The following is a 24,663-nucleotide window of genomic DNA, read 5'->3' as shown; positions in this document are numbered from 1 at the left end:
ATATGCGTCCCCCCCAATGACAGACTCGTTCCTACGCCCTTGTGTACATGGAAATATGTTCATCTAGAGATGCTTTTATTATGAATATATTAGATGTATTACTTTCTAAGACCACAAGAGGGCCTTAGAGGCTTAAAAGTTGGATTTGAGTCATTTTTGGTTGCTGAACTGCCCAGTGATCTGATTCCACGGCGCCCACGATATTCTACCAATAAACCCTCCTGGCAGCCGATGAATCTGGGACTGACAGCATCATTATTTATTCTGTAAATTGGCTTTTTGATTATGGCCTGGGAACAATGGCCAATCAGCAATGGCAAATCAGAGCATGATTGCATTGAAATCAAACATGATGTTTTTCTTTTTTTTTTTTCATTCAGTGTGGATGTGGCACGTTAGGTGGAGGAGTGAGCACAGACTGAATCCTGTAGCAAAGTAGCAGATTTCTTTTTCAGGTGAGTGAAGATTCTAACACGTGTTTACATGATGTCAAGACTGACTGCACAATATTCACCAATTTTATGGTTTGTTTGTCGTTTTTAAATTAAAATTAGATGAACAATGCACTTGGAAATCTGTCAAAGAAAAGGATGAGCTTTTCTCGAGCACTTTAGGGAGGATGATTATTTGTTCGTTGCATAGTTTTGGTCAAAAATAATTTCTAGCATTTTGATGAAAATCGTATGACTAGAGATGGAGAAGAATATAGAAGACATTGGTACTGAAGAGACCGAAAACACGAGAGGGAATTTTCATTTGAACTTTAATGCTACTATTTGTGCACTGCTGTTGTTCCCATATAGATAATCTGTGAACCATGAAAAGCACATTTCCATTATTAAAAGACATGGAAGCTAATACTGAATGGCAATCATAGAAAATATGTCAGCAAATTACTCATAATCTATTAAAGTAATGATGATTCTGATTATTAATACTTATCAGTTTACTGCCACGCAGCAAAGGCTGACTAAATAGCAGATAAGGCATTTCTTTAAAATATTTAAAGAACCTCTCACTGTGTCTGGGTATGCCTGTGTACAACATAAAAAAAATCAAACGCCCAGTTTTCATGTCTGTTGGCTATAGTTCTAAAGCATGAAGGAAGTTAAAGTAAGAAGTGTGATCAGTCGCTGCTCACTGAAACCATTGTGCTCCTCTGTTGTGCTTTTCAGCAAACTAATGAAAAGGATGATGGCGGCCTGCTGCAGCAGACGGCCGCTCGTCCCGTCATGAGCAGGGCGCTGCTGGAAGGCGCCCGCTCCCTTCTGCAGGCTCAGGATGGAAGCTGAGGAGTGAAGGGAAGACTTCATAACTCAGCCGGCTTCCTTAATGAGACCATCGTTTACCGTCTGGCATTTTGGAATCGGTCTGGGTCAAGCAGATTGCAGTCTGTCGTGATCCGACTGTATGCAACCGAAATTCAGGGCCTGACGCTGTGGGTGGGTTTGAGTTTATTATGAGAAACCTGAATGATTTAAAGACGATTTGATCGTAGGTTGATGGTCAAACTGGAATGTGTGTAATTGAACTTGAATCCTGTCTGGGTGATTTGATTGGATTGACTTTCTGTTTCATAAGTGCCTTGAGACTTTGATATAGTCTCCTAGCACAAATCATATTTGTTGTGATGTTTGCCGGTACTACATCAACATTCATTACAGTGAATTCTCACAATGCAAATTGAATCTTTCATCTAAATCGAATGATAAAATAAGAATGTTTATGATAAAAAGTATTATGAATTAAAGAGACTTGTGCGTCTTGGTTTGTTTCAATTAAATGTCCATGTTAGAGTTCCGAGTGGAAAACTCCCCCCAAAAAACATTTAGTTGTAAGTGTAAGTCTAACTTTATGATGAAATAATATCATGTTGCTTCATTTTGAGTAATTTGCTACAATACAGAACAAAGCTATAGTTTTTCAAAGTAGGTTATGATTACATTATTTAAGACCAGGCTGGTACTGTAGCATAAAGCCATTAACAATAAAGAGTGACAGAATGTAAAACCTTGATTTGGTTGGCCGTCGTTGTTGCAAAATTTGCTAAAAAATAAAAATAAAAAAATTGATTACAACCTTTTAAGAAAACAACAACATGGTTTTGAACCAAGCAACCTTAGAGGCGTAATGGTCTTTGGTGTGAAAAGTGTTTATTCAGCTGTCATTTTAGATTCCCACAAAGCTTATTCTGTTAATTAGGAATCCTACAGCAGTTATTAGACAGAGTGGCTTTTAGATCAGGACAAAGTTATTTAGATCATAGGAGTGAGAGCTTTCACAAGGAGACAGAACATCTAAACTTTTGGGATCATGCAGTGCTGCAGAGCCTTTAGAAATGTGTGTCAAGAGCTATTTAGACATTGTATATAAAATGTTTTATCACACTCGCACAGACACTTTTTTTTTAAATACTGAAAGTTGATTAAGCCCCAAGGACATTTTTTTTATAGCCGAAGTGAGATGAAAAGGATGTTTTGATTAGAAGAAACATTATCAGAATGAATCATTTTCTTGTATTTAGGACATAATATTCGAGGAGGTGTGAATGCTTGTGCATTTTAGATAAATGTTGTGCTGGTTTAAGGTAAAATAAGTAATTTAGAATCCCATTCAGACTCATTTGCAACGGCTGACTGCTGCTGTCTTTCTTTCTTTAAGTCTAATGAGTTATCGTCTCTCTGTGTGTGACGGGTGTTTCTCCACGATGGGGGTGTGTGTGTGTGTGGGGTGAAGTTCCACAAAGTTCAGCAGACACTCAGAGAAGTTTTACCATTATAGAAGAGCGATAAAAAGACAAGACTTCTCCTTGTAAAGTATTAATTCATCCAGATCTGCTGCTGCTCTCTTCTAATATCTGGAAACAAACTGTTGTGTTTCTTTATTCCTTAAGCAGTTTTGTGGCTAGTTTAATGTCCATTTAAAAGCAGCACAGTGAAACTGTTCAGCTCCTTCAGTCAGCTGTGTGGCTGCCAGTCCAGCAGCACCTGGTTTTCGATGGTCCTTTTGGTCGCTCTTGCCCTGTTTTTGCTGAACAATTTCCAAGCGTAGAATATTTTGACATTAAATGTTTCTATTGATCTTAAATCGATATTGTTTGCTCTACTAGTATGTCATGTTATGCAGCATCTACTTTGCTCTTGCATGCAAATATGGGTATAAAGTTGAAATACCTGATGTGGAACAAGCATGAGCATGAAGCATGGCCACCATCACAATGTGTTACACACCAGCTGCGTTCTGCAGGAGTCCATAACACCACTACACTTGGAGTTCTCACCAAGCAGAGTTCACCCTGTACATTGTATAAACATAGTTAGCAAACAGTTGTTAGCTAAATTAATGAGTAAGTGGATCAGAAGGAGCTGCTCTGACCTTTCTGGAGGAATACTCTATTTATAACTCACTTTTTACTGATAAAGTCACTGTGTTGTGTTTTACCAAACACAACACAAGACAACATCAAAACATGCATATAAAAGCTTATCTTGACCTTCATCAGTGCAGACTGAGCCTCTTCATGAGATTATATGTTATATTTTGACTCTGTGCTAGAACATTAACCACGCAGCGGCCTGGATGTCACAATGCACAGGTGCGACCGGTGAACTTCTGCACTGTGTGTGTTATGTGGTGATCGGACTGTAGCTGCCGTCAAGGCAACTATGATTTATTTGTTTTTTTTTGTTGTTGTTGTTTGGTTTAAGGTGGCAGTAGTTACATTGTATTTAATATAAAACATTAAGTGGTGAACGTGTGGTAGTTTCTTTTAATAAATTTGTGTTGATGCTCATTGGTTTTGGTTAAGGGTGCATTCGAATGTGGGGGGAACTTTTGTTTTGTTTCATGGACCATGTGTTGCCTGGGGAAAGGATTGGCTGGCGCACTTACAGCCACATGGGGAATTCTGGCTGAAGAAGCTGATTGTAAGAAGTTTTAAGTTTTATTCCTCTGGAGTCAATGCAGTCAATGAGGTACGGGTTTGTTTGATTTGTATCTTTTATTTATGTAAATAAGCCATTTTTGTGAACAAATTTAGGTTTGTATCGCCTTTTTAGTTCTGACAGTATTTTTGGGGACTTTATAAGACATGTCCACAATAAATGGCTGTTGGAAACAAGAACTGCGTTAAGCGTTGATTAAACTTTAAAGGAGTAACACAGACAAACCACAAGATGTCAAGTCTGGGTTTGGAGGCGGTCTCCGTTTATTCAACCTGACAAGGGAGATGTTAGCATTAGCACATAGCACGTGCTTCTGTTCTCCAGCCTGATCTGTACGAAATAATAGTGTTAGCATGCAGGACACATCACGTTCACATCACACGTTTAGCATCGTCAAATGTTATAAAGATGTAATAATCACTCAAGTGAACATATTCAAAAGCCTATCATTAATACAGAAGGAAAAAACAAAAATTGAACAATGTAAATTAAAAGGATGACAATGGATTATAAAACTTGCCTCCCAGTGGAACAAATAACAAAAAGGGAAGGGGAAATGAACAACTTCATATTTATAATAGTCCTGGAGGACCCTGAACAAAAGAAGAAGAAAGTGAGGCGGAGCTGGAGGATCAAACACCTCAAAATGGACACAGAGGAACACAAGAAACAGTCAGGTATAGACAGACAAATACACTGCTCAAAAAAATAAAGGGAACACTCAAATAACACATCCTAGATCTGAATGAATGAAATATTCTCATTGAATACTTTGTTCTGTACAAAGTTGAATGTGCTGACAACAAAATCACACAAAAATCATCAATGGAAGTCAAATTTATTAACCAATGGAGGCCTGGATTTGGAGCCACACACAAAATTAAAGTGAAATGTTCCCTTTATTTTTTTGAGCAGTATACATTAAAGGACACATTTCATGTAAATATACAACTATTAATACCGACCCAGTTATCCAGTCAGTGGCAGCTCGGCTTAGCTGCTGCTGAAATTTTGCGCTACAGTGTCAAATGAACGTGCATGTTGCTAAACAAATGCAGCTCAAGGAAGATATGCAGGAGTTGTGATAACAGTCGCCAAGTCAGACTTAGTGTCAACACGCCCAGCAGTGATGGGAGCCAGCACAGCCGTCCGTGTCCCCGTGTTTCTCCATTGTAGCTCTGCCTCCATCCAGAGTGAACAATCTCACATTTGAAGCCAAATTGCAACACTGGCATCAGATAAGCCGGCATATCAGATCTCCATGAGTGTTTGAATGAAATTCAGTTTGAGCCTCATGACAAACTGAAGAAGTTCAGATCATGTCACAGCGATTTAGCAGCTCAGCTTGTCTGATTCAGGAGAGCTTGGAGCCGTTCCCACACCTCATGTGTCGCGTCGTCTGCGTTTAACTCCCATTTCGTCTCCCAGCGTCTCTCGTTCCTTTTGTGTGAACATTGTTCTCTGAACTTTGCTTCTGTTCTGCACATAATTTAGTCGTGACCTAGAATTTGTGTCACTATAGTGTTCCGTCACGTTTCGTTTTATGTCGAGGTGCAGTCTAATCACAGGCTTGATCGTGTTCACAGGAAATGTTTTTATTTATTTATTTTTTTTAATGAAGTACCTGAACTGTGCTGGAACCAGTGGGAGGATGTGGGAGTGGATGGACGGCTGTCACACGACTCCATAGATTTGTGTCCAGAATTCCGTCCGGTTCAGTGTTTCAGATCGCTGTCGATGGTTATTTTTTACATTCCTTTTCGATGCAAATATTAAAAGTATGGGTTTTTTTGTAACTCAGGAGAAAGGATTGGTTAGTTTTAAAAACACAAACTAAATGGAAATTCCCTCTGTCATTGTCTTTTACTTTTTTTCAGCAATGATAATGAAGAAATTTCCTGTTATTATTGTACCAAAACGTTCTAAGTCTTACTGATACAGATCAAGCTCTGTTATTTTTAACACTGTAACTGTTTTATTAATGCTGGAGTTTTACTGTTTCCTATTTTTGTCTAATATTTACACAATCCTTGTGTATGACTCTAAAAAATAACTAGTCCTTCAAATTGCTTTTTCTCTTTCACTTAGCTTAATTATTTAAAAAACAATAAAAACACTGTGCTCTTTTTTCTTCCAGTTCCAGTTGTATTTCATTTTTAAATACTTGTAGTTTTGACTATGTTCCTGAAGGACAGAAATGTATCTTGTATTTGATTTTAGTTTCTGTTCATTTAACCCCAACCTGAAAAGACTCCCACAAAGACAAAACAGCAATTATAAAGTTTTATTGACATGAATAAATAAAGGGTTTTTGCAATAAAGATGAGCAGTTATAGGATGAGGATTAGAGACGTCTCCCCCCACCCCCACAAGACACTGGTGGTGGAGTGGAGGCTGAAGGAAGGAATGAAGGAAGCCTGATCGACCTGGGAGAATGAGAATGGAGAAGGGGTGGAGGCCAAGTTGAAGCTCAACGGGGAGCAGATGGAGCCCTGGGTGGAGGGCCTTATAAGAAGAGGCTGGCATTGTGATTGGCTACACCGGGGTGTGGCCCGATGTTGACGGGCTGCAGCTGAGGAGCGACGACTGGATGATGCAGGTGAGGCTGGGAAGTCAGAACAATTTAAAAAATGAAAAACAAACTGTTGCGTTAGCTGTAAACAAAACAGCATGTTGATGAAATCTCCCATCCCTAAAGCAGAATCTCAACTTTTGTCTCCTTCAGGCCTCACTGCCGTGTGACCGACTAACATATTTCCATCCTCTCTGCAGAATCCAGAGGTGAGATCATCCAAATGAATGTTTGCCATGTTGAGCTGAAGTGTTTGGGTTCAGACCAACACTGACCCGCGTTTGTTATCCTGACAAACGGCTGCGATGATTCTTACAGATCTGGGTGCAGCTGGTAGGAGAGAAGCTGTGAACGTCTCACAGGTTGGGCTCTGCTCTTCCTCCTTAATGTTTGTTTTTGCATAACTTTACAACATTTCCACGCAGATTGAGTCACCGTCACCAGAGGTGGTCCGTGCTCTCACACTCGTCAGCTTGTCTATTATTTTTATGACGCCGTCTAAAACTGAACGCCTTTCTGTGCGAAAATGTCGCTTTGTAATCGGACTCCAACTCAGGTGGGGAATGAAAAATTTCAAGAGTCGGAAAAGTTTAAATTGCAACTTTCCTCATCAGCAGGACTTTTAATTTCATGGTTTTACCATATCATTCTAAAACCAATTGAAAATGCTGTTGTTGTTTTTTTTGGTAGTTAAATTCAGTTTAAACACACGCCATCTCAAGGTACTTTCAAAAAAAGTCATTTAAATTCAATCACAGGTACTCTACAATTTACCAAATAATGCACTAAGTTCATTTTATTAATTAAATTAGTTTTAAAAAGTTTTCCATCCAAGAAAACCCATCAGATTGTACATTTTGCAAGTCAAAAACAGACACACAGATAATCTTGACACAGCATGCAGCTCTTCTAACACACAGGTTCCTTTAGGAATGTGATTCCCTTCATTACCTACTTTTTAACCACGAGAGCTTCAACTCCCAACAGTAATAATAGTCGATGTTAAACAGAGTGAAGTGCAGTTTTGGAGTCAAGCTTGCACTGTTTCCAAACACTCCCCAATATATTAGCTCCACTTGGAAAAAAAAAAAAAAAAAAGAAATGAAATGAGTGTTTTGTCACATGTTGGTTTTAACGGTGCAAAAGTAGAGCATGAAAGAAAAAAAAAAACATGTTGATTTTCCAGTGTTCGTGATGATTTTTGTTCCCTTTCTCCCGCAGTCTTGTTGCGCGCCGCGGCGACTAGCGGGGACGAAACTGTAGCAGGGACACAAAGGAGCTGCTCAAATTACACCTGCGACAATTACTGCTGCTGTCGGCGGGACAAAGGAGTGTCATTTAAAACTACTCACAGAAAATGTACAGGAAAAAAAAAAATCAATTACTACTAAAGCTTTGTTGCAGGTTTTAAGCCGACTGCTATGTCAACAGCAGATTAGTACAATAGCTCCAAGATGTTTTCTGTCTAAAAATAAGCTAAATTACACATAATGATGTAAATACAAATGACCTATAAGACGTACCACTGCTTTCACAAAATGACTTTTATTCCATGTTGCTGTATGCTGATTGGGTTCTGACTCGCGTCTTTTGTTCAGTCATAATTTGCACATTAGAAAAACATCAAATTATTTCAGAACATGAGATGGTACTGCCACTGTTGCTTCTACAATCTTAAAAAAAAAACAACAAAAAAACAAACAAACTTTAAATCAAGCTTTATTATATTAAGCCCAGAATTGCTCATACTCCTGATAGATTAAGGCTTAAAGAATTCATAAGAAATAAATAAATAATAAAAAAAAAATCAAAATATTTCTTTTTGACTAGGATCAAAAGCTCAAAGACTTGGAAGCTCATTACCAAAGATTAACTGTCAAACAAAAAAAAGCCCTTTTTTTTCTCTAATGTTTTATATGCCTATTATCTTTTGAAACCTCTCACATCTCCTATCAGAAGCAAACTTCTTGGTGAATTAAAATAATCTTTAATATAAATAATACAGTGTTGTGAATAATTATTGGGCTTCAAATTTCCTTTTGATGAAAAACTTTCTAAAGCACATTTGTATTTATTCTCCATAATAAACATTTCTAGAGTTTCAGTTTATTATGGATAGACCTGAATTTCCCCACTGATGGGACAGTAAAGGATATTTCTATTCTGTTCTATAAGAAAAATACTGCATATTTTACCAGATTTTCCAATAGTTGCAGTGAAATTATTTCCGTGCGCCCTGGCGAAGCCCTCCACTACGCGACACCAAAATGCTGCCACTCGTCATTAAATCCCTGCTACAGCCAGCTTGTGCTTATTATTTTGGCCATTAGCTGAGAGGATTATCCGAGAACCCTCAGAGCCGAATTACAATGGAGTGGTCACTGGCCTGAGATCAGCAGCCCTAACCAACACAAACAATAATTAATCCCAATTATGAGGTGAGCTGGTAAAAGTGTTCAGAATTTCATGCTAAAGTGCAAACTTCAAGTGCCTCAATGGATCCGTGCTTGTTAGCAAATACTATTTTCACCGCAGCATTAGTGTCTGTATGCAATATTTTTTAAGGCGACGGAGATGTTCAACTAAAGAAAAGCCGGGTAAAAAAAAAAAAAAATGCTCACAGTCGTGGAAAAAAAAAACGCTCCACAATTTTGAGCTCATCTGTCTGCGTACACCTACCCCCCCCCCCCCCCCCCCCCCCCCCCCCCACCACTCCCACCCACTGCAGAGCAAATCCAGCGCTCTATTTAGTGGGTTCAAGAACAGCTTGCTCTTTCACTGTGGAACATAATCAGCACATTTGTAAACGTAAAGCAGGGCTTTGAATAAAACCATTCATCTTGAGTTACCGTGTTGTTATTCACACACCGAGGCTTTCCAAGGCCTACACTCTTCACAGCAACCCACCTTGTATTAGAAAACCTAAACGGTTTTGCCAAAAAAAAAAAAAGTGCCTAGTAGCCCTGGGTTCTATTAAAAAGGCCACTAAAAGCCAACTTGGAGCAAATGGAGGGTAAAAACTAACAGAGCACATTTAAATCAAAAATTTCTTTCTCAAAGCAACAAATGGAGCACAATCTGTTGGCCATCAAAGCATGGCGAAGTCCATGCTGGATGATTTCACACTGTGTTATATTAAAATTGTAAACGTTCCTTAGTTTTTAATAAGGGAAGTTTGGATATTCCAAAATGAAAGCGAACACGTGTGACTGCCCCGCCGAGCGTTTGCTCTCATTTGCAACCCAAGATTTCGTGCTCTAATCTGTCAGTTCTGAACTGACAACATGTTAGTTAGTGTTATGAATGTTTCATTATGATGCAGAAATAACGAACACGGCCGATTGTGTCAGGAATACGACCTGGTCTCTGCGAGCAGGATTTGTTGCTCATGCGGCATCAGGTAGATATTCATCCATAACTGATGTAGCAGACTATACTCCCATAACCACAGGCTATTTTGTCATTGTGTTGTTTTTTATTGTTTTGAGACCGCTAGTGGCTGAAATTGCTGACTGTGTTTAAGTGACTGCGTGTGGCACAATCACAGCAGCGGAGCCGTAATTATAAAGATGTTGGAATCTCAGCGGGTCTTGTGACAAAAGTAACCATTTCCTCTGCAGAAATAAGCAGGAATTTTGCGCCATTATTCAGCTGAGCCATGTCTGAGCGAATTAGGGAGAGATTCAAATATTTTGGTGGAACAATAAATATATTCAGAAAATACTGCTTATGCCCAATTTGAAAGTAATGAAAAACGGCAACCGTTTTATGGTACGCTGTGGAAGCTCGGGCTAGAATTATGCCTGTAATAGTGAGGATAATGTTCCTGAATAAGTGCTGATCTATGGTGATGTCACTTTTGCAGAGCTCTTTGTCTGTGGATGGGCTCGCTGTCGGTCTAGCAGTGGGGCAATAGAGGCCTCTGTGATTTTATATTTGTAGGAAAACACATTGAGACATACATTTTTAAAACCTCTTCATATTTTTAAAAATTGGAACGTAAACATACATTTTTAGTTATCTTTTTAATGTGTTTGAAGAGGAAGAAGCAAAAAGTATCTGAAAGCCAAGTTAGTCAAAAATAACTGGATCCCAATAAGCTTTCGTTCTAAAACCGTTTCTGTTCCTCGTCCAGAGTTAGTTTTTACAAACCCCCATAGGGGACATGGGCATTGCATTCCCTCGTAGTAAATGTTGCGTTGCCTTGCAATAAATTAGCAAATGCACCACGGTCTATTTTGTACACAGACTGCTATGATAACAAATATCAATTTAAAATTGCGGATACCATTGAAGAGCCTCGGTGAAAACATGTTTATACATTCTTAAGTCTAGTCTACGAACTGATATTAAAAAGGCTAATACTATCACTGCTTGTTCATGTTTGTTTATGTAAAGTTGAGATGGGACTGTCCGTGAAAATGACCCTTTATAAACCATTTAAACACAAAAAAACACACAATCAAAACTGTCAGGTGACATTATTACCCCACGAAAATAACTCAAACATAGTCCAAATAGTTTTATATTTTTTTCTTCCTTTTCCTTCTTGCAGAAAGTTTCTGTTTATGAGATGGAAAGAGATGGAACACCCACGTTTGACCTGTTTTGCTTTTGCACATAAGTTTGGGGTGCATTTCTAACCTAAAGAAAAAGAGATAAAACTTCAGATATCTTGAGAATTTGATATCAGCGTACCTTACAAAAACCTTATATTGTAGCACGAAGACTTTAGACATTCAAGATGCCGCACGAACCGACTAGAACATCATTGTGAGGGAAGGCAAAGGTATTGTGTGGGAATTCAATCCTTTTTCAAGGTAATGCAAAAGCTTTTTAAGAGGGAATGCAAACTTATTGCGAGGGAATGTCCCCTATGGGGCTCCGTAAGTTTGAACACAATGGCGTCAGGACAACAAAAAGCAGGTAAGTGGAATGTTATTTTAATTTCTAAGAATTTTTCTCATAATGAAGAGACATTATTCATAATGAAGCCCTTGATACAAGTTGCCAATAGCCACTAAGCTTGGGGACAATTCTTTAATGGTTTAGTTTGTAGAGTTCTGTGAGTTTTTTTCTGTCAGACTGCTCCAGGGCAGCTGTGGTTACAACGTGTGAGTGTGTGCGTGAATGAGTGAATGACAGAATGTAGTGTAAAGCGCTTGGGGGTCCTCTGGACTTGACAAAGCACTATAGAAGTACAAGCCATTTAGCATTTCTTTGAGCTCAGTAATAGCACTTCTTTGTACGTTTACTTCATAAAAAATATCTGAATCAAAAGTATTAGCTTGTCAAAATCCACCAATTTATTCACTGGATCTTCCAGGGATCAGCAAAATCATACAACAACCTCAGTAGAAAGTCACCCTTACAGGTACAGCATGTAACTTTTTTAAAAACATGTTTTTAACATGTTAAAAAGGCCATCATGTTGTGACAGTATGGTATGAGACAGACAATCTGTGAAAAGATCAAGATCCTCTACATTTTCTCTCAGCAACTATTGCCATCTGAAGAGCAAAAACAACCCATCAGAGCCAGGAGGAAGGTCTCAGTGCTGTCAATCAACCTTGTGTACATGATGCTCAATGTGCTAATAGATGAGAAACAACTTGTTGTTCCAGGAAAACAGTGTCTCTGCTGTTATATGTGGCCATGCTAACTAGCATTCCTAGCAGACTCAAAATAATGATCAAAAGAATTGTCTAACAGTGAAGGAGCACTCACATCGATCTGCAGAAAGACTCGGAAGTGGCAGGTACAGTAATGTTAACCACAACGGTGTCCCTGCACATCCATCGTTCAAGACTAGAAGTTTGATTAACAGTACAGTAGAGTTGGACAAGCCAGTGAAGTATGAGGGAAGTATAGTGTGGTCAGATGAGACCAAAGCTGAACTCTTTGGATATCTTTGCATTTGCTGTATTTGGAGGAAGAATGTAGCCTCACATCACTCCTACAAACTTAAGTTTGCAGGTGGGAACATCATGGTGTGGACTCTCGCACAACATTGTCACTGGAAGGCATTAAATAATTAAAGGGAAATCAGGCAAGAATATGAATTTGAAAGGAGTCCCAAACACGAAACCAAAAAAAAACAAACAACAAAAAACTGAGTTAATATTTCAGAAAGAAAGTATAATTGTTAGAATGACCAAGTCAATGCACTAAACCAACCCCTTGAGTTATTTTGAAAATCCCTCAAAATAACTCAAGATCAGAGTGCATGGGACCTCCAGAATCTTAAAGATGTGAAGACAGTTTGTGATGTGTCAAAATCACACCTGGTCAATACATGAGTAGCAAGTGAGTGTTAGCAACTACTCACTAGATAAGTTGCTAACACTTACCTAGTGTTAGCAACTAGATCCGTATGACACTCACACGTGTCATACGGAGAAACTTCATATGACACGTAGTTTCATACGGAGAAACTACGTGTGAGTAGTTTCTCCGTATGAAAGACATCTTGAACTTGCCATTACCAAGCAAAACGTTCTACAATGTATTTAATAAATAAGTTTTTATATAAGGGCCTGATTTACAAAGATTCCAAAATAAGGTGAGCAGAAAAAAATGTAGCAGTGACTTGAAGCTCTTCTTCAGGGAAGATACTGCAGCTCTTTCTGAATAAAATTTCAGATGTTATCCTCTAAAAAAGAAAAAAAAATGTATATAAATATACAACCAACGGCCAGTTTATTAGGTACACCTTGCTAGCACCAGATTGGAACCCGTTTTGCCTCCAGAACTTCCTCATTCCTCAGAGAATCTGGTCCATATTGATATGATAGCATCATGCAGTTGCTGCAGATTTGTCAGCTGCACATCCATGATGTGAATCTCCCGTTCCACCACATCCCAAAGGTTCTTTATTGGAATGAGATCTGGTGACTGTCGAAGTTGTTCAGTGAACTCATTGTTGTGTTCAAGAAACCAGTCTGAGATAATTCACGCTTTATGACATCACGCGTTATCCTGCTAGAAGTAGCCATCAGAAGATGAGTACACTGTGGTCATAAGACACAGACAGCAACAATACTCAGGTAGGCTGTGGCATTGACACGATGCTCAGTTGGTACTTATGGGCCCAAAGTGTGCCAGGAAAATATACCCCACACCACTGCACCACCACCACCAGCCTGAACCGTTGATACAAGGCAGGATGGATCCATGCTTTCATGTTGTTAATGCCAAATTCTGACCTTACCACTTGAATGTCACAGCAGAAATCGAGACTCATCAGACCAGACAATGTTTTTCCAGTCTTTTATTGTCCATGTTTGGTGAGCCTATGTGAATTGTAGCCTCAGTTTCCTGTTCTTAGCTGACAGGAGTGGCACCTGGTGTGGTCTTCTGCTGCTGTAGCCCATCCGCCTCAAGGTTCGATGTGTTGTGTGCCCAGAGATGCTCTTCTGCATACCTCAGTTGTAACAAGTGTTTATTGGAGTTACTGTTGCCTTTTACAGGACATTTTCTCTTTTTTTCTCTGTAAACCCTAAATACGATTGTGCGTGAAAATCCCAGTAGCTCAGGAATTTCTGAGAAACTCAGACTAGCCTGTCTGGTACCAACAACCATGCCACGTTCAAAGTCACTTAAATCACCTTTCTTCCCCATTCTGATGCTCAGCTTGAACTGCAGCAGATATTCTTGGCCATGTCTACATGCCTAAATGCATTGAGTTGGTGCAATGTGGCTGATTCAACATTTGTGTCAATGAGCAGTTGAACAGGTGTACCTAATAAAGTGGCTGGTGAGTGTATATGAATGCTGACCTATTATACGCAGATCAATTCCAAATATTAGAATATTATTGAAAAGTTAATTTATTTCAACAACTCAATTCACTAAATGAAGCACATTACATAGGATAACTACACACATTGACTGACATTTTTTTTTAAACCTTTATGCTAAATATGATCATTTTCTGCCTAAAGCTAATGAAAACACAACAATAAAGATTAGACTGTTATATCAGCTGACCTCTCCTGGGTTTACTGTCTCTAACCCAATGACTATGGCAGATAGGCTCTAGCATTCTTGTAAAGTTAAGAGGGTATAGACAATCAATGGATTGTCTATGCATTAGTGTGATAAAAAACAAACATTTTTAATACTGAAATACAATGACAAGTATGATTAATAACTGCTTAAGGGTTGTATTTTTCTAAAGGTCTCCTCATCAGAATGTATTGAATACAAATAGATACTAACAGTATTCTTCATGCTGTCAGAGTGTAAGACTTTTTGGGATGTAGAGTCTTCTTTTTTCTTCTCAACTGTTGTAAAACACTTACAGGGAAAGATGGTGCGTCCTCATTGTTTTTCCCAGACTGGAGCTCGCTTCTCCCTCAGTCGCTCCCTATTTAGCTTTCTTTTTACCTTTCCGTAACAAAGACCCCTGCTCCACTCCGTGCACCAGACCCCCAAAACAGAGCGTGAATAAAGTTAGGCCAGCAGGCCTTAAACCCACCTTGAGACTGCTGCCGGGCAGCCACACTACAGATTTGTTTGTTAATAGTCCAATTAGATAATTGCCATCTTTCACTCTTTTTCCTCTCCGTTTCCCATAAAGCAATGAATGGTACTCAAGGAGGGGTGCAGCTTGAAGAGGGCTTTTTGCCAGCTAAGGTGACAAGAAGGGCAAGAGACCGTTCCTTGCACTAGTCCACCACTTTGAATTGAATCATTGTGGCCTAATCAATGGTCTTATTGGATTACTGGCCACTGCTGTGTTCAGAGTTATTGTTGCACTGACAATGAAAATAGCTAAGAGTTGGTGGTTGGGTGAGTGGTTTGTGGGCTGGAGGGTGAGTGGAAGAGAGAGGCAGGGGCCATTCCAGGGGTATACATGTGAGCTCGGGAGTGGAGACAGCCTAGGCACTAATGACAAGTTTTGTTCCTCTATTCTTCGCTTTAAAATATGCAGGTTAAGATTATAAGAGCCGAGTGCGGCTTCGGGGGTGCAGTCTTATAGGAACACTGCAGGGCGAGGCATTGACAGGATGCTGCTGGTTTTTTCTCACTGAACACATGGCAGGGAAAGAAAAAGAGGAAGTTTGATACAGTTCCATTTTCAGGGGAATCCGGCGTTGCTGTGGCGGAGGAGCAGGTTGGGTTGCCATCACCTTTATACATTTTGCTCAATGAGGATTTGTTAGTCATCCTTTTTACTTATCTCCTCTCTCTCCGTCTCTCTCGCTCTCTCTCTGTCTCTATCTCTCTCCCCACCCCACCTCCTCCATCTCTTTCTCGCTTTCTGCTCTTCTGGCTCTCTACCAGTTCCTCAAATGGCATAGTGGTGAGATCTACACATTGCACGGTTCCGCTGATTGCCAAAAAGAAAAAAACAGGATCAAAGTTTGCCGACATGCTGTGACAATCAGGTGTGCTGGAAGGAAGTCGGTGGGGAAAATGTCTGCCTGCACTCTGCAGATGGAGGAATGAAGTGCCTGGGAACTTTTATCGGCTCTGGAAGACTTTTACCTCGGTGATTGTGTGTGTGTATCCAAGGTTGCGCGGTTTGCAAGACAAGGCCAGTCATTTGTCTTGATTCCATGGGCTGAAAACGGGCAAGCCGAGGGGACGGGACGAGCAAAACCCTCTATCAAGACCTGATCTATTTCCACCGACAGTTTAGTGTATTCATGAGGTTACACTAATGTGGAGGCAGCAAAATTACTGTAATCAGTTGAAACAGCGAGTGTGCATCCATCGCTACGATTATTTGGAGATAATCTATCAGCCCGACATCTATGTAACGAGGAAAGGGGGGCACTAAATTACTGTTGAGTTTCACTGAGAAGTCCATGATTATTGGATAAGGGAGTTTGGTCAGTGACAATTCACAGTACCGCATCCTCTGAAATCTTTCTTTTTTTTTTTTTCTTTTTTTTTTGTACCTGACAAAAGGAGGCGAGCCTCCGGTCCAGGAGGATAATCCGAGCATGGAGGTTAGGTACAACCAAGAGACAGAAGCAATGCTACTGAAGAACAGACTAAAGGAGGCAAAGGACAGTAAAGATTCCCAAGGCAACCTATCCAAAGGCTTCCTTAAGGAACAGCAGGATTCCTTTTCACCGTCTGGGAACATGGACAACTGTGAGAAAAACAGGGGGAACGCGGGGGATCCCGACTACTGTCGGAGAATCCTTGTCCGAGGTAACACTTAGTGTTTTCTCTCTTTAGATTGTCGATAGTCCTGTTTGTCAGCTCAGTTTAGATTTAAGAAACTGTGTGGTTTTCACACTCCAAAAACCAAAGTACAGTCAAAAAAAAAAAAAAATGCTGAAATTTAAAGCCTTACTAAAATAAACTGAAGGTGTAAATAGAATCTGATGTGACTCGCAAACTAAGTAAAATAGAAATTAGTCAAAGAAAGAAGAAAAAGAAAAGTGTTTTGGAAACTTTACTGATTAATTTAATTTAAAAAAGCAATATGTCTATAGATGAATTCTTGATAAAACTAATTTCAGTTTTGTGGGCTGAGTTTTTTTAAAATGATAAAACAGGATTTATATAGGTTCTGAAACTTTTTTGTCTTATCGAGGTCATTAGTTGATATAATTTAACTTGAATTATCACACATAATTTATCCTGATTATTATAATTTTCTTAGCATTATTTACGCATTTATTAATGTAGTGTCTTTCAATTCCAGCAGGATAAATCTCAATGAACTGTACCCAATAATAAAATGCTTTAAAATATCCTGTAATACTTTATATTTATATATTTTCAATGACAAGAAATTATTCATTTAATTTGAATAAGGTCAGTGGGTCAGAAAGCAATTTTATTCAGGCTAACATTTATTTGAATTTACCAACAAGGCTTTATTTTTAGGGCGAAAACATCTATAAAGCATTTTGTTCATTGTATTTTGTTTGCAGACGTCCACCTTCTGATACCGGTGGATTTAATAATCATGAATAAAAACTGATAAATAAATTTGGAGCAAACATGAAGTGAAAAAATGTGAACATTTTTAAGTATCACTGAAAATCTAATGATAGATTCTTACAGTATTTTACAGCACACATATTAATTAGAGTATCAAAGAATATATTTACAAAGAATGTAAACATATTTGCATAGGTCTCATTTTTTCTTGTTGCTTTCATTTTGTAAATATTACTGTAAGGAGGTGGGTTTTGTATTTTTATTGTTTTTATATGCCTTATGCTTCTCCTTAAGCCAAAGTTGCAATTTAAAAATTGTTTAGAAAGACTTTATTGACAGTTAAAGGCTCAAATTACTTCATATTAGACTTTTTATTTGGTTATATTCAGGACAGTTTTAGTAGTAGTTGTAATAATAATAATAATATAAATATTAATACACATTAAAATCAGTTGTTATCTGAGTTCTTGTTGTTGATTCAAAGTTCTCCATGTTGCAGATGCTAAAGGCTCTATCCGAGAAATCATCCTGCCAAAAGGTTTGGATCTGGACCGGCCAAAGCGAACGCGCACCTCCTTCACTGCAGAGCAGCTTTACCGCTTAGAGATGGAGTTTCAGAGGTGTCAGTATGTGGTCGGGAGGGAGCGGACCGAACTGGCCCGTCAGCTCAATCTCTCTGAAACTCAGGTTTGTTTGCTTTTCGTTTTTTTTTTTTTCTTTTTTTTTTTTCTCTTATCACTTGCATTTCTTTGTCTTGAAATGTTAAACTAAAGAGAGGGGGAAAAATCAAAACATGAAACAAAAGCCATTTCCTTTGTGTTTTTTTCTTCTTCTTTCTTGCACCAAACAGCACACAGATTCTCTGTTTTTAAATGGAAAATATATATATTTGTCTTTAAAGGAACTTTCTTCCTTTAATGTGCAACTATTTTGTAATATAAAGATAGGTTATTCAAATTTCAGTTTGGTAATAACGGGACAAGAATTCCTCGTGTCCTTGTGTTTAAAAAAAAAAACCTTTCTGGTGGCTCAACTGAGTTCATACGTTATGTTACATTTGCAAGCTGCACCTACTTTAATACTTTAAGAAGGCGCAGCTTTGCACCTTCTTAAAGTATTTTTGACAAGTGTGTCTATTTTTCGTTGGAGCATTTTGTTCATGCGGTTATGTAGTTTGTTGTTAATGTTTCTGGCTAAAAACAAACAAGATTTTAAGAGAGACTACGGTCATGTAAAACTTTGCACTCATGTAGAGTCTAGCAGCATCCATCTAACCCGGGATCAATTGTTGGTGAAGAGCACTGACTTCATCATCGCTATTATCTGGTCATTCTCTGCAACGTGGGCTACTTTGTCAAGGTTTTTTTTTTTTTTTTTTAAAGTGATAAAGCACTTGTAATTATTTGATCTTTTTTTTTTATTTGTTATTTTTGTATTTCATGAAACTCTTTTGTTGCTGAAAGCTGCTAACAGCGCCGTAATCAGTGGCTTGGCCTTTGGGGTTAATGTGTTTCAGCAGAACTGAAGAAGCCTGACCTTGAGAAAAGGTCTGCGTAAGGTCAGCCCCTTCTACCAAAACAACAGGCGACAGCAAACAATCGACCCTCATTAACAACCCCGTCAGGGTGAACTTACAACTGTTTCCTTAAACTTTTATTTTTTTTTTAGAGCTTTAACATTTCCTATTTTTCATTTAGCGGTTGCTTTTAGCAGACGTATTCTAAGTAAGTGTGGAGTGTAAAGACAGTTCTTTTTGCTCACAAAAGGCAAAAAAAACAAAAAAACAACCTTTGCTCCTAATTTAGACAGGACAAAGCCAGGATGTTCTCTCAGCATCTGCTTCTTGTCCCGACGAAATGCCTTTTAATAACAAGGTGGCAAAATTAGTGTTTTGTTCTTTGGCGCTAAGAGGCCATTATATGGAGGAATGACCGCCATTTCCTGTACACACTTAATTATCTTTACGTGAACCTACCAGGCTATGCCGTGCTTTTTCCTTCGGAGCGTCTTCTGAGTGATTTCTACGTCTCGAACAGAGCGAGCAGCAGGCCCCTCTGGTTCCCCCACAGCCTGTGAAGAGTGAAGTCACATCTGAAGAGAAGTGGAAAATATTCCAGTGTGATTGGCTAAGTGGCGTAGCCGTGCCAGGTGGTTGCTGTTAGTTGCCTTTTTTTTTTTTTTTTTTTTTTTTTTTTTTTTTGCACCAGAACAAAATATTAACAAATTAAAGTGCAGTATTTGTTTCACTCTGATACTCTTAACACTAAACTGTGCACATTTTAGAGAGACCTAAATTTGACTGATCAGCTACTAATTCAATTTTATTCAAGCAAAAGTTTTAATGTGTTTAAGAAATACATAAACACAAATATAACATATCACATGTTTTCCTAATTAAATATAAAAGCATAATAAAACGAAACAAATTCTAAACATCAGGTTTTTGAATGTGCTATAAATGTGGGGCACAGAATTGAATGCACTCAAAATTAAAAAACACATGAAATAACTAAAAATGACCTCTTTAACATGACCAGTTTAAGAAGTAACATTTACCTCTTCAGCTGAAAATACTGATCTTAATTTCACCACGTTATACATTTCAGCATTCTCACCACCCTAAAAAGTGTAGCAACCTCGTCAGAGCTTCTAACTGCAGACATTTGGATGAACTGCTTCAGCTGTAAATGTACCTCCTCCCCCCAGCCCAGGGAAGAAGGGAGTGTGTGTGTGTGTGTGTGTGTGTGTGTTATCACGAGCTGACGGGGAGTTTGGATCTCAAGCCACGCGTAAACCTTTGTTGTATTTTTGGCTGATCAAATTAAGAGGTGGTTAGCATGTGAAAGGACATCTCTAGGCAAGTTTTGATTGAATTAATTTCCTACAATAGGTTTTCTACCTCTGGGAGGGAATTAGGTCAATTCCTACTGGTTTGTTTTTACTGCATACAATCCTCCTATGTATGGAAGGGCCTGCATTTGTGCTTAACTACTATTACATACATTAGTGAGTACTTAAAGGCTCTTTGTAGAATGTGATGGTGGAGAAATACAAATAAAGTATAAAGTGTTATAGTGGACTCTGTGGGTACACTGATCAGTCAAACATCTACATCCTTGAAGATGATCAGATTGTGAAATCGCAGTACAGCCGTGTTGAGTGTGAACACTTCCGGGGCAGCCTGCTGTAAAGTTACCAACATATTTGCTACGTGTTTCTCAAGTATCTGCAACGGCATGTTTCTGACTGCTCTTCCTTCGTGTTCTCCTCCAGGTAAAAGTCTGGTTTCAGAACCGACGCACAAAGCAGAAGAAGGACCAGGGGAAGGACTCGGAGTTGCGCTCGGTGGTTTCGGAGACGGCCGCGACCTGCAGCGTGCTCAGACTGCTGGAGCAGGGGCGGCTGCTGACTCCTCCGGGCCTGCCGGGCCTCCTGCCCCACTGCGGCTCTGCCCTGCGCCCCCCCTCCATCGCCATGGCCAGCAACAGCAGCAGTAGCAGCAGCAGCAGCAGCAGCGGAGGCAGCACTGGGACGGCAGGCGGCAGCCCTCCCCTGCCTGCTGTCACCTCGTCAGGGACGGTGGCGGGGTTGCAGAGCCCGCCGTCCGCTCACGGCTTTTTCAGCTTCCCAATGCCGTCCATTCTCAGTGGCGTGGCCACCCGCATTTCGTCCAATCCCCTGTCTATGGCTGGCTCGCTGGCAGGCAACCTGCATGAGCTTTCTGCACGCTACCTGAGCTCCTCTGCCTTTGAGCCTTACTCGAGGACCAATGGCAAAGAATCCATGGACAAGAAGACTCTGGAATGATGGTTTGTGGTTTTGCTCTCGTACGGATTCCTGTTTGCTTCTGGAAGCGTTTCATTAGTTTTATTAGCTGTTCCTGTCTTTGTTTGGTTTTACCAAGTGTCTGTCATTTGTCAGTGTCACCTTCTCTAACAAGCTTATGTATTCCCGCACATCTGGCACCTTGTACAAGGAGCGAAGGAGGAACGGAGAAATCAAACAACATTCGCTCGTCAAACAAAAAAACGGATGTCAGTGAAAGGATTTTGCACAAATCTTCACACAAATGTCTATACGGAAACAGAAAAGGCAGGCAGAGTTGGATGAAAAAAAAGTTTTTCTTTTTTTTTTTTTTTTTTTTTTTTTGGTTAAAGAAATTATCTCTTTGCTACATATTCTGATTTAACACAGCCAATGTGAAGCATAAAAGGTCCAGGCCAGTTAAAGAAAGCGCTTTACGCTGCTGTCTCAGACAGGCAGTAGAATATTTAAGGTAATTGGCACCTATCTAAACTGCGTTTCATCCGTTGGAATTGTTGGTTCGATGCAACACGTCGAGGCGAGAAGACGCAGGGCAGAAATAGCCGAGCAGCAGCTTGTGTGATCTAGTGAGCCCATCAGAGCGTTTAAAACCTATTTGCGGCAGCATGAATGAATAAAGCGGGAGTTTCTGAGGGAGGTGGAAAGCGCCTCTAAGTGAAAGCTGCTGCACAGCCAGTCTCAAACTCATAATCCAGCGGTTTTGACGCACAGACGCAGCTTGGATTTTCAAACACTTCAGGATGAATCAGCTTGTAGAGACAGTGTGATCATGTGGGATGTTCACTGTTATCTTTCTGTTGTTTTGTGAAGATTTTAACAGCATACTCTTCACTGTTCAATTTTTTGCCACCAAAATGCAGTACACCTAAAAGATTTTTTTTTCCCCCTCTTTTTTTTTTTTTTGTAAATGCTATTTTTACCCCACTGTGTTGCTGAGTTTAATGCAGGTGTGTGTTCTGTGCCAGGAGCAGACATCTGAGAGGAGAAAATGTAAGCAGCATCGTTTTGGAGGAAAGGTTTTCCACGATGTGACCCCATCTCCTGTTTGGAAAAAAACAAACAAACAACCAAAACAAACAAAAAATAAAGTTGAAGTTCAGACAAGAGAACGAGTGCTACTACTGTTGTGTAAAAACACCGATTGAGAATTGTACCATAAAGTTGTTATTTTATTGTAAAATATTGACATCTCTAATTAATTGATGATTTGTATAGTTGGGAAAGTAATGTATGGATGAATGTTTTAGTGTGGTTGATAAATCAATCTAAAGGTTATTGGTGCTGTTGTTGTGAAATATCTTAAAATTTGTGAAACGTGTTATACAAATGTGCCTATATGATATGTAAATGGCTACAAAGTGTCTTTTTTTTTCCATACGTGTCGCTGCAAATGATGTTATGATGCATTTCATGACTGTTTTACCTCGTATAAAGCAGCCTCGTGAGGAAGCTCTTAGCGTGGTTTGCTGATGTGATTGCTGCTTTCACCAACAGGAAACAGTGAGTGAGTGAGTAAAGGCACAGGGCTGAGAGTCAAAGCTCGTCAGATTACAAAGATCACCATTCGACTAGTTAAAACGTGAAGTACCAGGAACCAAGACGTGACAGCCATTAGAAAATTTAAAGAGAGTTTTAGAAGAGAAAAGTTTCCTTTTTTTTTTTAACTTCTCTAGATATTGGTGGAAAAAGTGTCTCAACACAAACAGACAACGAGGTGCCGAAATACTTTTAACAGCCACACGTTCAAAAGATTAAAAGATTCTCACGAGGGAAAAGCTGCAACATCTCCCATTGGAGACTTGAATTAGGAAATAGTTGGAATTTCTACAAATGATGTGTGAGGAAGATTGCTTTGCAGCCCCTCCACCCCCACCACACACACACACACACACACACACCCATCCTTCCCACCTCCACCCCCACCATCGCCACACACAAACACCCACACTCATCCACCACCACGGCCTCCAAAGATGGGGCAGGTGCAGCCGCACGCTGCCTTTGTCTCCTCACTCGTAGACCTGCGCAAATTGGCTAATTGTCAAAACAGTGAGGGTTTTAATTTTAGATTTCCCACAATGCAAAAGCCAAGGTGTCAATTTGAGTGGAATTTGGCGTTTCTCTTTTTAAAATCCCCTCCTCCCAATCGCCGTAGTTTTTTTTTTTTTTTTTTTTTCTGATTTCGTGACAAGGCTTTCAGTGTTGCTACTACCATTATCTGCATTGGTGAATAAAAGAACTGTCCACAATGTTTATTTTCTTATTCTTCATCATTGCAATAAATCCCTAAAAAGTATCGAGAGAGGCAGCTGATTTGTTGTGAACCTCCTTCTCCTAATTTCACTTTTTTTTTTAAACAAACACAATCTTTTCATTAATCGAAGCAGAAACCTTACATCGCCTTTATCCTGACCAAACATGGCACAGGATTAATCTTATTCACACATACAATAAATCCACAGATTTTATTTTTCACTCAGTGAAGTTGTGATTTGACAGAATTTATAAGCACTAGAAGTAAGTTGTAAAAATATTTTTATTTTACTGCACAAAAACTGAGGTTTTTAAACTAATTTTTAAATTCAACTTTTGTTCAGTACTTCAAGGATCTGAGCAGCAGCACCTCATTGTCATCAATCAATACTCTGTGAACGCTCAAGAAAAAAATGTGCAATTAGGTTCCGGTTGTGTCTTTGAAAGCGACTGAGACGTCTCACCAGCTCACCTCCAGGAGTTTCCGTTTTCTTTAAGGCAACACAGAGAGGAAAAATTATTATTAGTTTAGGTGACGCATCGTTAAATTTTCAAAGTTGTAAGAGGCTTCTCAGTGGCTTCATTGAAATTTGCTATTAATGACCAAATATTCTTGATTATAGCAGTGTAATAAAACGGTGTGCCACGGTTGGTAATGTCATCTCATTGTAAGAGAGGCCATGTTTTACCGGTCAGCAGTTTTCTCCAGGTGACCTGCCGTTCTCCCCGACATGCATCTGACAGAGACTGACCATGCAGAGTTGTTTGTCTCGTTTATCTCTGCAACGGGAACTATTGGACTCTAAACTCTGCAACGCTAAAAAGAATTTACTAACGCCTGCAGCACAGAACAGCATGAAACTGGGACACAAACTGGATTCAGAGATGATATACAATAAAAGTTTAGGATTAGCGTCTGAATCTTAAACACAGGGGCCGGTCAAGTAACAGAGGATATGGAGGCTATTTTATGTCTTTGGAACATTTGTTTTTTTTTGTTTTTTGTTTTTTTTAAAAAGAGATGTCACAATCACACACTCTACCCCCACCTATTTTTTTTTTTTTTTTTACCCCTGGTCCAATTAGCAGGATGTTGGGGGAAGGGGGTTGGGATCCTGAATGTGTGTATCCATGTGTGTATGCATGAAGGCTGCCAGTGCT

General features: G+C 39.4%; 1 protein-coding gene and 1 long non-coding RNA gene across 2 annotated transcripts; both read left to right on the top strand.

Annotated features, from left to right (window-relative positions):
* Window positions 1-212: 212 nt before the first annotated feature.
* On the top strand, window positions 213-2,006 carry LOC106964381 (uncharacterized). Its single transcript, XR_001428409.1, has 2 exons — window positions 213-455; window positions 1,176-2,006. It is a non-coding gene; the product is annotated as an uncharacterized LOC106964381 (long non-coding RNA).
* A 13,470-nt stretch (window positions 2,007-15,476) lies between these two features.
* vax1 (ventral anterior homeobox 1) lies at window positions 15,477-23,545 on the top strand. The gene is made up of 4 exons (XM_015059901.1): window positions 15,477-15,634; window positions 15,805-16,683; window positions 17,924-18,111; window positions 20,698-23,545. Exons 2-4 carry the CDS (start codon window positions 16,470-16,472, stop codon window positions 21,229-21,231), a joined length of 936 nt encoding a protein of 311 aa, XP_014915387.1. The 5' UTR covers window positions 15,477-15,634; window positions 15,805-16,469; the 3' UTR covers window positions 21,232-23,545.
* Window positions 23,546-24,663: the final 1,118 nt, after the last annotated feature.

This window comes from Poecilia latipinna, unplaced genomic scaffold, assembly GCF_001443285.1.
Source record: "Poecilia latipinna isolate Pla-1442-1.1 unplaced genomic scaffold, P_latipinna-1.0 Scaffold1667, whole genome shotgun sequence".
Lineage (NCBI taxonomy): Eukaryota > Metazoa > Chordata > Actinopteri > Cyprinodontiformes > Poeciliidae > Poecilia > Poecilia latipinna.
This window is presented reverse-complemented; position numbering and strand designations above follow the sequence as displayed.